This window comes from Rana temporaria, chromosome 11, assembly GCF_905171775.1.
Source record: "Rana temporaria chromosome 11, aRanTem1.1, whole genome shotgun sequence".
Lineage (NCBI taxonomy): Eukaryota > Metazoa > Chordata > Amphibia > Anura > Ranidae > Rana > Rana temporaria.
This window is the reverse complement of record NC_053499.1, coordinates 26,118,729-26,136,736: the sequence shown is the minus strand read 5'-3', so window position 1 is coordinate 26,136,736 and position 18,008 is coordinate 26,118,729. Positions and strand designations below refer to the sequence as shown.

The 18,008-nt window shown below is 43.1% G+C and overlaps 1 protein-coding gene across 3 annotated transcripts in view; it reads right to left on the bottom strand.

Annotated features, from left to right (window-relative positions):
• Positions 1-18,008, bottom strand: part of SPI1 (Spi-1 proto-oncogene) — a 69,731-nt gene that overhangs the window by 9,720 nt on the left and 42,003 nt on the right. For all 3 annotated transcript variants that reach the window (XM_040328240.1, XM_040328241.1, XM_040328242.1), the window contains one exon: positions 5,123-5,213. In XM_040328240.1, the coding sequence (XP_040184174.1) occupies positions 5,123-5,213 (91 nt within the window). The remainder of the gene's footprint in view (positions 1-5,122; positions 5,214-18,008) is intronic.

The following is an 18,008-nucleotide window of genomic DNA, read 5'->3' as shown; positions in this document are numbered from 1 at the left end:
GGATCGGATTGGAGGTAGGACACAAGTCAGTTTACATCTGCCCCTCCTTAGAAGTGAATGAAAGGTCCAATTGGGTCGGACTGACCATGTGAAAGGGGCCCATGGATGCTTTCACACTGATGCGTTGCGGTTTCCCCGCACCGCAGGTGCAATGCAGTGGACCTTTGGCTTTTCTGCACTTTGCAATAGACTTCTATTATATCCTGTAGGTGTAGTGCACTTTCAGAAAGCTCACCAATTTCACAGGTAATAACAGAAGTCTATGGGTCAGTGCAGGTAACCTGCAGGTGCACTGCTCTGCATCTGCGGATCAGTTTGAAAGCAGCCCAGTAACCGCCGGGCCACTGGTTGGGCACTCCTGCTGTAGTATATGGAGAAACAGTGTTATCACTGTAGAACAGTGGTCTCCAAACTGAAGCCCATAGGTCGGATGCAGCACTTTTCTTGCCTTTATCTGGCCCTTGGGACACTGATATGAGGTACTATTCCTCTCACTGACACCAACGATGAGGCACTATTCCCTTTACTGACACCAAAAGTGAGGCAGTATTACTTTCACTGACACCAGCAATGGAGAATTATTCCTTCACTGACCCCAGTGATGGAGCATTATTCCTCTCACTGACACCAACAATAGGACATCATTAATGGAGCACTTTTCCTCCCACCAAGATAAATAATTGGGTACTATTCCTTACACTGAAATCAACAATGGGATAATATTCCTTCCACTAATACCAATGATATGCCACTAATTCCTCCTCCCAATGACCATTATTCCTCCCACTGACACTACCACTGGGGCATTTTCTTCTCCCACTGATGACAGTCCAGCTCCCTAAAGTCTGAAGGACAATAAACTGGCCCTTTGTTTAGAACATTTGTAGACCCCCACTGTAGAACAAGAAGTGTGTTAGGACTATAGAACACCTTTTACTTCATAAAAAGTATTCATGCCGTTTTACCCACCCTCCATCGGGAAGATATTCACATTTCCTGTGGTCCCTATCTTCCCATGGCTCTCCATCTGCACTGTTTTTAAGAAAAGGTTCTTTATTCCTCATTGGAGGAGGATGTAGGCTTATGAGGGGTGGAGAGACAAAAAGCAGATGGGTAGATTTTCTTGTAGGTTTTCCTGAGACACAAAACTACTACTTTTCGAGTCAGCATAAAATGTATCACCACAAACAGATTTACTGATTGTGTTATACCAGCGGTCCGGAATGTGGCCAGTAGGAGTAGAAAATGCCCCAGTGGCGGGTAAACAATGCCTCAGGCTTGGTGGTCAAAGGGGGGAATTGCCCTTTCCACATCTTTGCTGTCAGTGGAAGGAATGGTGCTTCATTGTTGGCTTTAGTGGGAAGAATAGTGCCACCTATTAGTGGGAAGAATAGTGCCACCTATTAGTGGGAAGAATAGTGCTTCGTATCATTGGGAGGGACAGTGCCCCAAGGGCCAGATAAAAACAAACAAAGGGCCACATCTGGCTTACAGGCAGCAGTTTAGAGACCACTGTGTTAACCTGCCTGGCGGTCTTCCCGAGTCTGACTCGGGGTTAGATTTTCCTGCTGCGAGCGGTAACCCCGAGTCAGACTCGGGCTTGCCTCGCTAGATCCACAGGCACAAGTTACTTACCTTGTCCCTGGATCCAGCGATGCCACCGCGCTGTGTGAGCGAGTGGGACCTCGCTCGATTCACACAGTGCCTCCGTGTGACGCCGATCTCCGTTCCCTGCGACGTTACGACGCACGGGGACGGAGAACGGCGCCAAATTCAAAAAAGTAAACAAACACTATACATACAGTATACTGTAATCTTATAGATTACAGTACTGTATGTAAAAAAAAACACACCCCCCTTGTCCCTAGTGGTCTGTCCTGTGTCATGCATGTCATTTTATATAATAAAAACGTTTCTTTCTCCCTGCAAACTGTAGATTGTCCATAGCAACCAAAAGTGTCCCTTTATGTCAAAAATAGTTTTAGATCAGCTAAAAAACAGCGATAATAAATTATAATCACTTGCAGAATTGTGCGATAGCGATTTGTGGGGAAATTCGTCATAAAAAAAAAAAAATAATGACAGCAACAATTCTGCAACTGAGCAAATTTCAGTGATTTTGATTTGATTACATTATTGAATAATTTTTATTATAATTATATTATTATTTGTTATAATTATTTATAATTATTTATTATATTATAATTTATAATTTTGTTTTTAAAAAAATGTCATACCCGGGATGCCTATTAGTCTCTTGTTTGGTCAGATTTAAGTGAGTTATTTCTAAAAATTACAGACCTACAATATAAAACGCCAAATTTCCTTGCAAATAATGGTACCGCTTTCAGCACCTTTTTTCTGACAGAATCATACCGCCAGGGGGGTTAAACAATAATCACACTCAAAAATGAAATTTAAACCTGAAATAGCAGTAGTGATTTACCACCCCTTAAAGCGGTAGTTCCCCCTCAAAAAAAATGTTACCCTTAGATTGATGCTCATTTTGTCTAGGGGAATCGGCTAGTTGTTTTAAAATCGACGCTGTACTTACCGTTGTAGAGAGCGATCTTCTCCGCCGCTTCCGGGTATGGTCTTCGGGTATGGGCGTTCCTTCTTGATTGACAGGCTTCCGACGGGCTTCCAACGGTCGCATCTATCGCGTCACGATTTTCCGAAAGTAGCCGAACGTCTGTGCGCAGGCGGCGTATAGAGCCGCGCCGACGTTCGGCTTCTTTCGGCTACTCGTGACGCGATGGATGCGACCTGTCGGAAGACTGTCAATCAAGAAGGAACGCCCACTCCCGAAGACCCATACCCGGAAGCGGCGGAGAAGATCGCTCTCTACAACGCTAAGTACAGCTTCGATTTAAAAAAAACTAGCCGATTCCCCTAGACAAAATGAGCATCAATCTAAGGGTAAACATTTTTTTGAACTACCGCTTTAATCTTGACATAACAGCCAAACCTAACTGTAATCCTAACTTCTACACCTAATCTCATTCTAGCGCAGAAGCTAATCCTTAACCTAAACATAACTCTTAAGTTTTACCCTTAACATCATTTCAATGAAGAACTGAACATTGGAAGCAGTGCCCCAAAAAGTCCAGGCAGAGTGCAAAGGACTAGTCACCAGTATTGCCTATAGCCGATCTTTTCACAATACTGACTTCTTCTGCACTTTACTGTATATCTGTGTGGAGGTGGCCCTCTGGGTATGGGGCAGGGCTTTGCTTCCTTGTGCCAGATCCTCCAGCAAGGAGAACAGTGAGCAGCAGAGTAGTGACATCACCAAATCTCACTTCAAATTTCTTAAAACCAGAGGTAGCAGTGACGTAGATTTCACACTGCAGATATGAGGCTGTAGGCACACTTGCATACCAGGAAGCACCCTGCTGTATTTTGGGAAGAATTCAAGGCCAAAGGTACATTTTTCAGTGTACTGTTTGGGCACAGTTATCACTTCCAGATGTTTTCTATAGAATAGTAGAGTTCAGGTCACCTTTAAAGAATAGGGTTATTTTTAAGTATAGTATACTTATCTTTTATCTTTAGGCTCCTTGACTAAAAATGTACCACCTTATCCTTAAAGGAAAAGTATAACCACATTTTGTTCATTCTGCACTCCTGTGACCCATTTTTAGCATACAGCGAGCTGAAGCTTGCTTTCAGTTAACGTCACAGAGATGGTCCAGGCCTGGGTAGGATCATTACCATATGGTCGGGATCTGCCCATATGCCTGGACCGGCACCCGGCTCAGCCTCACAGCAAATCACTGAGAGCCTGAGCCGGGCGCTCCCACCCACTCCACAGCCCAGCACTCCATTGAGCGCAGAGGGCAGAGCAGAGAGCTGGTGACTGACAGTGACCAGCTCTCTGCTCACAGAGCTTTGAGAACAGATCTGTGGTGTTTGATCACTCAGTTCTCTATGTTAGAGTCGGCGGGGAACAGATGCAGCATCCAGCTAGGCAAGTATGATTAACAAAAAAAAAGAGAATCCCATACTTCTGTTTTAACGTATACAAATTGTGTTTAACTCCATGGCAGGATCCTCTTCAAGTTCTTCGTTTTCTGGGAATCCCAGCAACAAAAATCTTCTAATGCCACGTACACATGATCGGTTCATCCGATGAAAACGGACCGATGGATTTTTTCATCAGATATCCGATGAAGCTGACTTTCATCAGTCTTGCCTACACACCATAAGTTAAAAATCAGTTTGTGTCAGAACGCGGTGACGTAAAACACTACGACGTGCTGAGAAAAATGAAGTTCAATGCTTCTGAGCATGCGTCGACTTGATTCTGAGCATGCGTGGATTTTTAACCTATCGACTTGCCCACAGACGATCGTTTTTTTTTTTCTATCAGTTTTTTAACCATCAGATAATTTTAAAACAGGTTCACCGATGGGGAAAAAAACAATGGGGCCCACACACGATCGGTTCGTCCGATGAAAACGGTCCATCGGACTGTTTTCATCAGACGAACCGATCGTGTGTACGCGGCATTAGAGTAGATCATGACCACAAACATGCTTCCATAGCCTAGGCAAATCTGATCCCTGCCAGCAGTGAAGAATGCTTGCTCTCTGTGAAAGTAGAGGTCTCTCTGCAGAGGTCTAAAACACCTTTGGCTAAGTCAGAGGTAGAAATCTTTAGTCAGTCAGTATGCCTATGGATATGTGTATTTTGTTTTTCCCTTTAAATAATAAACTTTATTCTTATTCTTCTTATGGTACTGAACCCAAAAAGTTAACCCTAAACTTAAACTCCCTAATGTTAACCCTTAACCTTAGTAGATTTGTTGGCACTAACCTAAAACCTTAGTCAAAATGTATGCTACTGTATTATGAAGGTTATACTGTGTTTTCACAGCAATTAATATCACAAAGATACTTGTGGCAAAAGTTCCACCTGGGAGAAAATTCACACAAAAAAGGCTTTGTCATCGCTTTACAATGTGGCAAATTATCAGCACAAAAACACTTGAACTGAATTAAAATAATCTGCATGAAAGTTATATCACTTTTTAAATTGGGCGTGATAGGATGTTATGAGGGTTCATGTGTGCCATTTATTCTAATCAATAAAGCGTGGAAGTATCTAATCTGATAGTTACCGTGGCTCTCATTATCACTGAGATAGGGGTAGTATTCATGGTGGGCACGCAAACTCTCTGGATCATAGGTGACCAGCTCTTCTGGGTGAGCCTGCAAGAAAGAAGACACATAACTGAATACAGATTTTCATTACAGAAAAACATCTGCTCATATTGTTATACTTTTTTTTTTTTTATTGGTTGTATTTAAAAGACTGTAACCAGTCAAGTCATCCAATGCAAGTGTGATCCACAGTAAATTGGCATTAAGAAGGTCTGAGCACAAAGTGCTGCCACAATTTTATAGGTGCAGTTGTAACAGATGCTTTGTTGGAGTTTGCCCACAGTGCCAACTTCTGGTAAAATAAGGCACTGCAGCTGAATCATTCAAATACATGGGTGCTCTAAGAACAAAATAAGCAAAGGTAGGATGAGGGTTCCCTTGCTACTTGTAGCTACACCCCAAGTATGAAAGGGGTTAAAGTCGTTTAGGACATTCAATTCCCGAACACAAAGGCAGCTACTGAACACTCCAACCAGCCGAACAAGAAACCCATACGAATAATTCTCCCCCAAATACGAGAAGAAGCTCTGTCTTGAGGGTCAAGCAGGAATGAGCCTTTATTGAAAGCAATACAAGTTTTATACACAGTCAAAAGAGCTCATATTACTCTGGAAATACACCTGTGACCAGAAACCTAATTAACATGAGTTCATTAACTAATCCCTTTTGACAGCCTAGATGACTCAGAGATATGACCTTTAGGCCAGACTTGCCGTCTTGTAGCTCAGAAGACAGAATCAACATTATCACAAATCAAAACAGAACTCCTTCACACTATGTGCATGGCGGGACTTCATAACGTTACTGGGAGTGAGGAAGTAGTGATACGCTGGACAGGTGAATGTATGTCCCTCCTAAATGCAAGTTACAGTGGAGATGTACATCTCAGGGATCCAAGAGTTTACTGGAGAACAGTTACGGTAAGTGTACATTTTGTATGTCCAGAGGTCTGTCTTAAGGTTGATTATTCCCCCACGGCAGCCTGAGCCTCGTCACAGGGCATTGATGGAAATGGCACAAAGGTAAAGGTACACCATGCGTAGTAAAGTGATCCTGTTTCAGTGCCTAGCATAGCCAAGAAGAATCCACCCGGAGTAGGCCTCTCATGTGGACGCACTGTACACCTTTGCTGTCATTGTGCTATATGCTGGGTGTCCAGTGTGCCCCTGTGCCTTTAATCTATTAATTATTATGCATGTGCTTCTACTATGAAGGTTCTCAAAAATGTATAGAGTTAGGACTGCAGATAATACTGGGGTGCCATGAAGTGGCTCTGAAGCTTGATAGACACACTCCTAAACCTTGTGGACAGCCTTCCCAGAAGAGTTGAAGCTGTTATGGCAGCAAAGGGTGGGCCAACTCAATATTGAACCTACAGACGAAGACTGGGATATCATTAAAGTTCATGTGCGTGTAAAGGCAGGCGTCCCAATCCCTTTTAGGCTTTGTTAAAGCTCAATACAAGCAAAATGTGTTTTTGCTTTGGACAGAGTACCGTATTTTCCGGCGTATAAGACGACTTTCTAACCCCTTAAAATCTTCTTGAAAGTCGGGGGTCGTCTTATACGCCGGTAACCTAACCTTACCTTATCCTAAAGACATGCAGAATCACGGCCGTATGTTTTTTCAAAAGCCGCGCCTCCTACGTCTTCTGTTCCGTGATAGGGGGAACACTCAGCTTCCCAGGAGGCACTGTGTTCAGTGTCCGCCTATCACGGAGGCCCTCTCGTCCTGTGTTTAGTGTCCGCCTATCACGGAGGCCCTCTCGTCCTCGGACGAGAGGGCCTCCGTGATAGGCGAACACTGAACACAGTGCCTCCTGGGAAGCTGACTGTTCCGCCTATCACGGAACAGAAGACGTCGGAGGCGCGGCTTTTGAAAAAACGTACAGTACGGACGCGATTCTGCATGTCTTAGGATAAGGTAAGGGCACAGCGAGGGGGGACACGGAGCGGAGCGCGGACGGGGAGAACAGCACAATGGAGGGGTAATGTAATGTAATGGGGCACAGTATGGCATGTAATGGGACACAGTCTGGCATGTAATGGGGCACAGTCTGGCATGTAATGGAGCACAGTCTGGCATGTAATGGGGCACAGTCTGGCATGTAATGGGGCACAGTCTGGCATGTAATGGTGGCACCGTGAGGCGAGGCATGACTAGTAGGAAGGGGGTAGTCTTATACGGTGAGTATATCCCAAAACCAACATTTTGGCTGGAAAATTAGGGGGTCGTCTTATACGCCCAGTCGTCATATACGCCGGCAAATACGGTATACAAAGGTTAGACATTTGGCAAGATTTCATTGCTGTCCGTGTCCCTTTGATTCCCGTCCCTGTGCCAAGGTATCACTAGAACATGAAGCAGGGCCGTCTTAATAGCATCACGAGCCCTTGGGCAAAGTAATGCACTGGGGCCCCACCAGCTTGCCCCAATTTACACACCTACTTTCAAGAAATAAATAGTTGATAGAATTAAACATTTATTCATTAGTACTTTCAATAAAAATGATTTTACAAAAGGAAAATATTCCTTAAATCAAAGACTAGTCAACACAAAGGGCACAGTAAAGGGGGCAATTCACAAGGGCACAGTACAGGGGGGGGGGGTCAGGAGGGCACAATACTGGAATCAGGAGGGCATAGTATAGGTTCTAGAACGCTTCCCGGGACACAACCATATCGGGACAGTTTAGTAAAAAGCATGAATGTCCCAGCAAATCCGGGACAGTTGGCAAGTATAGTGTAATGCAAGATTATTGTGCCCCCCCCCCCATGTACATGGGGCCCCTTGACAGTGCCCAGGAGTGGCCTTGAATTATAATTGCCCCCGACATGAAGCAATGGGATATATCTCCAGTGGGGATAGACACGGCACCAAAAATCTTTTATTCTTTTTAAGAACCTCTCTCATGGTCGCCAGTTCATATGCTTACAAAAAGCGGAGAAAGCAGAGTGACAGAGAGATAAGCTCATCCCTGTTCTGCTTCTCCTTTCAATGCCTAGTCATATTCTGGGGGTGGGGCCAGGTTGACCTGGGCTCAGAGGAAGCGAGTTAAGTGATGCAGGCCAGCAGACCAAGGATATCTAGAAGCAGAAAAAAATACTGCAGAGGGAAATCTCTGTATTGAAGGTGGATATTACAGCAAAATCTGGTTTTGTAATGTAATTGCCTGGAGTTCTGCTTTAAAGTTTACATTATAGTTCAATCAGCCTAATCGCAACATCTTGTTAACTAGGCAATATGTGCTCAGTCCTCATATCTGCATGATGCTCAATGAGGAAGGGCATTTCCTGTGGTCAGAAGAATATTCAGTTGCCTGTCGAAGTCTTTGCTTGCCCAACATTTCGCTCGTACTTCCTCGCGCTTTGTTTTCACACAATCTGTAATTTCTAGTGTCACTTGCATGACAGAATTATAACAGACACCTACAGGATCTATTTACGCAGTGACTCCACACCTCTGTAACCTAATCATCGGATGTTGGTGTAGCTTAGCTGCAAGAGCTAACAAGAATTTGTTATCACTTGACTCCAATGAAAAATGTTCTTAGTTACCATTAAATTATATGTAAACCTCGCAATGAGCATCTCTTAACTGCTCCTTTTGTGTCTGTTAACCACTTGCTTACTGGGCACATATACCCCCCTCCTGCCCAGGTGAAATTTCAGCTTCCGGCACTGCGTCGCTTTAACTGACAATTGCGCAGTCGTGCGACGTGGCTCCCAAACAAAATTGACGTCCTTTTTTCCCCACAAAAAGAGCTTTCTTTCGGTGGTATTTGATCGCCTGTGCGGTTTTTATTTTTTGCTATAAACAAAAAAGAGCGACAATTTTGAAAAAAATACAATATTTTTTACTTGTTGCTATAATAAATAGCCCAATTTTAAAAAAAAATAAATCTCAGTTTAGGCCGATACGTATTCTACATATTTTTGGTAAAAAAAAAAAAAATCGCAATAAGCGACTGGTTTGCGCAAAAGTTATAGCGCCTACAAAATAGGGGACAGAATTGTTTTTTTTTTTATTTATTTTTTTTTACTAGTAATGGCGGCGATCTGCGATTTTTATTGGGACGGCGACATTATGGCGGACACATCGGACACATTTTTGGCGCCATTCACAATTTTACTGCGATCAGTGCTATAAATATGCATTAATTACTGTATAAATGTGACTGGCATTGAAGGGGTTAACACTAGGGGGTGAGGAAGGGGTTAAATATGTTCCCTATATAGTGTTCTAACTGTAGGTGGGGGGGTGACTGGGGGGAGGTGACCGATCTGTGTCCCTATGTACAAGAGACACAGATCGGTCTCCTCTCCAGAGACAGGACGCTGTCTCTGTGTGAGCCGGCAATGAGAGATGATCTCAACCTCTCATTGGCCGCACCGATCGCATAGCAAACGGCCACTCTGATTGGACGTTCGCCGCGATCTGTGATTGGCTGTGTCCAAGGGACACGGCCAACACAGAGTTTTCCCGCTGCGCGCTCGGGATCGCGCGCCGGGAATGCCAAAAGGGGCAGACGTCAATTGACGTCCACTTGGATTTTCAGGTCCGCACTGTAGCCGTCATTCGGCTATAGCGCGGGCGCCAGGCGTTTAAATACGATTTTTTAAAGCATTTTGTTATATATGTTCGATTAAATGCAAATAAATAACTGTTGATCCTGACAGAAATCCAATGAGCTTGGCATTCCTTGTTTATGTGGTCGGCGTCCAGGGCTGATCATCTGCAGGTAATCGCTACATGAGCAAATCAATGCGAAGCAAATTGTTTGCAATCGGCAATGACAAGCCAACATCAACTACAAATAAAAGTCACAAAAGATGAAAATAGCAGTTATTATGGCTACTAACACATTCACAAGTGTGAATGGGGCTAGAAGCTGAATGGTCTTCCATATTTATCACTACAAATCACAGGATGAATACCATGATCATGCTCACTGACTTCCCAAATCTGCCTGCTTAGCGCCTAACCTGGAGTAAATGGTGCCTGGACTCAGGACCGTTTGAAGGAATTTGGGGGCCCCAAGCAAAATGGACATGGAGGCCCCACCAACCCCCCTGCCCCCACACGCACGCACGCAAAGCCTCCCCGTGTTCTTTTTACTCCCCCCTCCCTATGTTATTCTTAAGCCCCCTACCGGGTCCATACTGTGTGGCAGGAGATTCAGTTTCCTGTTCCCGGCCGGACTGAAAGGAAGTGAGCACTCAGTGTGCACTTCCTGTCAGTCCGGCCAGGAACAGGAAACTGAATTCCAGCGAGAGTCAGGACTGACAGGAGTAAGGGAGAGGAGCTCAGCCACACTACAGAGATGGGGAAGTGACAACTCAAGGCAGCAGTGCTGCAGGCTCTCTATAGAGCGCTCAGGCGGCTGCAGCATATTGGGAGCGCGGCAGGGGCCCTTTTTGGGGCCCCAGGCCAGCTTGGGGGCCCCAAGCAATTGCTTGGTTTGCCTGCCTTGTAGCGACAGGCCTGCCTGGACTCTATCTGAATTTGGCAACCCCTGATTCATGATGAACAGGCCAACATTCACTCCATGAGAAGCCCTGTTGGCCTCCTTCCGCCCAGCATCCATTGATTGCAAAGTCAAAGGAGCCAGGCAGAAACTTGTCGGCCAAGCAGAGCCTGAATCCAATCAGATGCAGCCACTGTATGTGTATTTTGACAGCTGGCAGGCTGGCTGTCAGATTACAATAGCCACAGCAGGTGATCCATCCGAACTATGTAGCATTGATGCAGGAATCAGATTTTTTTTTATTATCTTGGTAAGCTGATAATAATTTTACTGACTTTATTTGGTGATCACTTCCTAAACAGTGGGAAGATCTCTGTGTGTCCCACAGACAGTTAGGCCCCATGTCCACTGGGCGTTTGCCCAGCTCTTCTAAACACCTTCCTCCTTCCAGGAGAAAAGCAGCATTAAAAATACGCCTTAAGATTCATTTTTCAAAAGCGTTTAGGTGCATTTAGGCATGTTTAGACACATTCAAGCATTTTGGCCATTCATTCATTTAATTGGTCTTAATATTAAAAGAGAAGTATGGGAATGTTTTTTTTTTTTTTTTCAGAATCATACTTACCCAGGTGGATGCAGCATCAGGCCAATGCTGCATTTGTTCCCCGCCAGCTTTAAGACTGAGAACCGAGCAATCAAACACAGCTGAACGCTCGGTTTACACCCCAGATGATGTCCAATAGGGCGAAACGCGCTGGCTCACGCTCGTGGAGTCATTGTGATCTTCCTAAACTACTGAAGGATTACATACCGTGATTTTATTGGATTTCTTGTAAGTGCACATCTATTTTTTTTTATGTAGTGGAAAAAATACTGCGCTGTCTCAGTGTGATTATAATTGAACATAAATAAGAAGTTGGAAGTGAACGTAACTGCTGCTGCAACTATTTATGTGAAATACACACAAAAATATATATTTTTTACATTAAAACTTATCATACAGTTTTACTCTATGTGCAGCTGTTTGTTTCTTATATATATATAGTACTACTATGAATTGTCTTACTACCTGATGTGGTGGGATCCTGCTATTTGAAGGTGGAACCTCTCCTTTTAATCTTGGATGGGGCCCATTGCATAACATTGGTTTATCCTCGTTGGATTTGGCTGAGGTGTTTCCTCATGACTGCCTGATTGACTCAAATGCTGTACAGTATATGAGTCCACCATTTCTGGTGAGTGTGCCAACGTTATCACATAGTGGTGGACTGAACTTTTAGGAATAAATTTGAATCTACTGTAAACGGTCACAGATAATTTATTCTTCATTTATGGGACTTATTTTCTGTGATGGACTATAACATGATGTTCATTCATGAACTTTGAGCAAAACTTTTTTTTTTCACTTTTACATTATTTATTATTGTTTATTTTACAATTCACATCATGTATTGCTTATTTGGACCGTTCATTCATTTGAGTTTATAGACCTTGGGAAACCTAGGTTTCTATATATATATATATATATATATATATATATATATATATATATATTCTCTTTGATTTGTATTTTTGGTTCCAAATTTTTAAGCGCTGCACCTGTTTATATGATTATTTGGACTATGGGCCAGATTCACAGCCGAGATACGACGGAGTATCTCAGATACTCCGTCGTATCTCTCAGAGTATCTATGCGACTGATTCATAGAACCAGTTACGCATAGATAGCCCTTAGATCCGACAGGTGTAATTGTTTTACACTGTCGGATCTTAGGATGCAATACCGCGGCCGCCGCTGGGGGGAGTTTGCGTCGTAAACCAGCGTCGGGTATGCAAATTAGGAGTTACGGCGATCCACAACGGTTTTTCGCGTTCGCTACGTCGCTGCTAGTCTAGTTTCCCGTCGCAAAGTTAGTCGTCGTTTTTGGTGCCCTAACTTTACACAGCACACGTATGTGCTGTATAAAGTATGGCCGTCGTTCCCGCGTCGAAATTTGTAAATTTTTCCTTCTTGCGTAAGACGTCCGGGAATACGGAAGTACGCTATGCACGTCGCCGTTCGAAAAAATGACGTCACTTCGTGCAAAGCACGGCGGGAATTTCGAAACGGAGCATGCGCAGTAGGTCCGGTGCGGGAGCGCTCCTAATTTAAATGACACACGCCCCTTTGAATTACGCGGGCTTCCCCCGGAGGCGTAAGTTTTCATTGCAAGTGCTTTGTGAATCAGGCACTTGCGATGAAAACTTGCGGCGGTGTAACGTATCTACGATACGTTACGCCGCCACACTTCTACGTGAATCTGGCCCTATATGTCTAGTGAAGTGTTGCCAGCTTATTAGTCTCGAAGCGCAGTTTTTTACTTCTCCATTTGGTTCTCACAGCTCCCTGAGCAGAGAGCTAGTGACTGTCAGTCACCAACTCTCTGCTCTGGTGCCCCCCACACAGGAGTCCTGGGTTGTGGAGGGGGCGTGAGCAGCCAGGTAAGCTTCTCAGCAGCTCGCTGAGAGGCCGAGCCGGGTGCTAGTCCAGGCACGTGGGCAGATCAGCTGAAAACATGTCAAGAGAGTGGAAAACGAACTGCACTCCTGTGATCCACAGAAGTAAAGTCAACCGAGCTTTGGCTGTACCTCTCCTTTAATTTAATCTGGGCATTGAAATTAATGAACACTAAAGTACTAAACATGCCCGGCGTCTGGGCACCTTTACAGACATTTAGGCACATCGGGTGTTTTTCTCTGCTCAAACACTTTTGGTGAATTTAGATTTCTGCCCCTAAACGCTCCTGCCTGTAAACGCCTATGTGTGCATGGACAAATAGGCTAACACAGAGGGGCATTTAGAGGAAGAATATAAACATCAAATACCTGTAAAACAGGTGTTTTTTGCTGCAGTGTGCCCGAGGCTTTAAAGATTGGTGATGTTTAGGAGGCCCAGTTCAAACCTGTGCATTTTATGTGCAATGCATTAAAATATGTCCTGCATGCTGCATCTTTGGTGCGCTTTCATTAAAATACAAGTTCCATAGAGTTCGATAATAGTACACCTAAAATGCAATGCACCAAAAAAAGATGTGAATCAGTCCGTCCTTGAAGCTTTGGAGCTTTGCTTACATCTCACACAATATCAAGTGACTAATATCATATTCCTCCTACTATGTTACTGGCAAGGAACTGTGGCCAATTATTGCAACATACTATTACTGCGGGCCATGAAGTGTTGCTATGCTAATGTGTCCAAAACAATTATGTTAGCCGTTTTGCAGCTTTTTGTGCTTGTCATCAAAAATCGTGCCTTGCTACTCATCCTGACTGACCGTGACTGTGACTATGTGCAGAGGCACTCAAAGCAGACCCATTATTGCTGAGACCAACATTTTACAGATGCATTATATAGTCTAGGTCCAAGCAGCCCTAAAATATGTAAAATATTCATAGCAAGTCATACCTTTCTTGCTGATCATGCTGCTGAAGTCTGCTTCAGTACTGAGAAACTTTCATCTGAAATTTGCACAGAAACTGGCACTATCAGAACTAATCCTCCTGTCAAGAACTGGATCACCTGCTGGTGGTACTGTGGTTCCCACATCTGAATGGTGTAGACCCAATGTCCACCAGTAGGTGTTTTCCAGTGGCCAGCAGATCTACGCAATTAGACATTTCTGGATGCTGTCTACTGGGAAGGTATTAAGCCCCTCCTATATGAATAAAACAAGTAAATACCCCCAGAAATGGGACTTTGGAGGCCAAACTCATTAAGCCCCTCCTATAGGTTTCCATAGTGCCTCAGCATTTTGTCCCTTGTGCTAAGCATCCTGATCATGTGACCATTACAACATTCCAAACAACCACTGACACTGTATGCGGTGCCCATGGAGCTGTGCCTCTGTGTTCAACAGGGAGTGGTGCTTATGAGGACTGAAAATGTGGCTGTGATTTCAAGAATAGGACATTCGGATAAATATATAGCAGGGGCGGACTGACAACTTATGGGGCCCCCAGGCAATAGGAGATTATGGGGCCCCCGGGCAATAGGAGATTATGGGGCCACCGGGCAATAAGGGATTATGGGGCCCCCAGGCAATAGATTATGGGGCCACACAGTATACACACATACAGTATACATACACAGTATATATACACACACAGAATACACACACACACTGAAAATGAACTGGAGCTATAATCTTGGGATTTTTTTTTTAAAACACAGATTTTTACATACTGGTTTTACTGAGGCTTGCAACCCTGGTGGGGCCTCCTAGTGGCATGGGACCCTCGGGCAGTGCCCGAGTGCCCGAATGGTCAGTCCGCCCCTGATATATAGTAAATTATAGGCATAGGGTTGCCTCCTGGCAGTGTTTTACCAGCACGGCTAATAAGGGTGGGGTGTAAGTGTAGCGCTAAGTCTGATACCAAAGGTATCAGAAAACCATAATGTGTGTAATATTACAATTAAATAACACTACATCAAATGTAAAACAGGTGTGTTGATGAAAGCAAAAAGACTTCCAACAAACAAATGTTAGTGCACAGAATATATAAACACGAGGAAAGCAAAAAGTCCAATAAACTCAATTTTAGGATGATTGAGTATCCATAACAAAGTCAATTGTCATCCGCACATCCTCCACTCATGTGAAACAATGAACCACCACTGTGTCATCCGTGCATCCTTCACTGAGGCAAAAAATAAATGAATGTGACTTCAATAACGTGATAGTCCCACCACCGGTGACAGTGCAGGCTTACCAGAACTAGTTGATCACTAGTGGCATATGCCAAGAGAGATCAATCTGAGCTTTTAGGAAGTTGATATTTCAATGACAATCCTGGACAGGAAGCGTGGCACCAAATGATGGAGAGATCCAAACACACTTGGGACTGTATAGTTGTTAATGTCTTGAGACAAGTTGGCTCAATAAAATGCTCCAGCAATCAGCAACTGCAGGCCATATCATATACATCAAAGATGGCCTATATGATGTATATGATATGGCCTGCAGTTGCTGATTGCTGGAGCATTTTATTGAGCCAACTTGTCTCAAGACATTAACAACTATACAGTCCCAAGTGTGTTTGGATCTCTCCATCATTTGGTGCCACGCTTCCTGTCCAGGATTGTCATTGAAATATCAACTTCCTAAAAGCTCAGATTGATCTCTCTTGGCATATGCCACTAGTGATCAACTAGTTCTGGTAAGCCTGCACTGTCACCGGTGGTGGGACTATCACGTTATTGAAGTCACATTCATTTATTTTTTGCCTCAGTGAAGGATGCACGGATGACACAGTGGTGGTTCATTGTTTCACATGAGTGGAGGATGTGCGGATGACAATTGACTTTGTTATGGATACTCAATCATCCTAAAATTGAGTTTATTGGACTTTTTGCTTTCCTCGTGTTTATATATTCTGTGCACTAACATTTGTTTGTTGGAAGTCTTTTTGCTTTCATCAACACACCTGTTTTACATTTGATGTAGTGTTATTTAATTGTAATATTACACACATTATGGTTTTCTGATACCTTTGGTATCAGACTTAGCGCTACACTTACACCCCTATTTCGTTTTATGCTTTTTTTGAACAAGCAGTGTCAGCAGCTACCAGTATTATTTTATTAGGCAGCGCAGTGTATCCATCCTTTTCCAGCACGGCTAATAAAAATCGGATTTTATGCTAATATTAGTAAATCCAAAGTTAGACTTTTTTATAACTTTTGATAGAGTAGGAAAGGTGTAAAAGATCTGTAAAAAAATTTTTTTTTATTTGCTATGCGTAGTTGGGGAGATTTCACTTCCTGTCCATGAGAAACAAAAGGAAGCCCTTCGGGCTCATTTTCACCACACAGCGTGCATTATTCTACATATAATGCATTGCAGTGAATACAGTACAGCATGAACATGCACTGCTGAGCATTGCGATGTGTTGTAAACCACATTACAGTACTTGCTGTTTTTTTTTTTTTTTAAGTCTATGTGATTCCGTGTGCCGCAATGCATTGCAGCATGTTGATACAACACCGTAAGGAAAACCTCAGGGCTAGTTCACTATTCAAAAATATGGGAACAAGTTATTAGTGGGAATGCTTCAGCAGTCCCACTATTGCTATTCGTTTTTTATTTATCTTTAATTTTATTATTCCGTAAAAAAATTTGGCTCTGCGTAACTTCTGTATACTTCAGCTATTAAAACCATTAAACTTTTAAAATGTTCAGCTCTTTCAGCTAATGATGAGACTTTTGATAAAAAAAATTGTACTATTTATACTTTTTAAAATATTAAGCTTTTTAACACTTTTTTTTAACATTGAAGTCAATGAGAGCATGCTTCAAATCCTTAAAATCTTCTTCCGCTCCCAAAAGTTTCAACTCCTTTATACTTTCACCAAAATGTTCACAAAATATTCAGCTATTTGGATATATATTTTCAGTTTGATATCTTTTACATTTTTTTTGAAAAAGCTGTTTAAGTTAAGTGATCATTTCAGGATTTTTTTATCAATTAAACAGAGTGTGTGTTGGGCTTATTCTTTGCAAACTTTTAAAGCCAACAATTCAGTTTAGTATCAGCTTTTAAAAAAAAAAAGCTTTTCAGCTTTTCCTACTTTTCCAACTATTCTCACTTCTTCAACTTTTTCTTACGGATTTAAGCGATTCATCCAGTTAAGCCTCGTACACACGATAGGTTAACCAGAGGACAACGGTCTGAAGGACCGTTTTCATCGGTCAAAACCGATCGTGTGTGGGCCCCATAGGTTATTTAAACTTAGGTTAAAAAAAAGCCAACTTGCTTTAAAATTTAACCAATGGATTGATAACCGATAGGTCAAAACCGATCGTTAGTATGCAAAACCATCTGTTAAAAACCCACGCATGCTCAGAATGCTTGGAAGCATTGAACTTCGTTTCTTTCCACACGTCGTTGTGTTTTACGTCACCGCGTTCTGACACGATTGGTTATTTAACCTATGGTGTGTAGGCGTGACGGACCATCAGTCAGCTTCATCGGTTAACTTATGACAACGGTCCTTCAGACCATTGTCCTCTGGTTAACCTATCGTGTGTATGAGGCTTGAGCTTTAGCAATTCAGATATTCAGCATTCCCACGCATTTTCTGCAGGAAATGCATTTTCTAGTTATAGTTTCAATTTTGCAACTCAAATTTTTTTTATTTTTGCGGGTCAGACTTGAGCACAGAGGGACAACCGGCAAAGTCCAGGCTCCCTCATTAGGGATGTTTGGCAGGTACTGTATGTATCTATTGTCCCCTGACAGATAAAGTTGTCCGAACTGTAAATAAATTGGACAGAATAATTATGTGGTCAGACCCCCCATAGCAGCCGAACGCTACCACTACCAAGGCTGTAGCTACA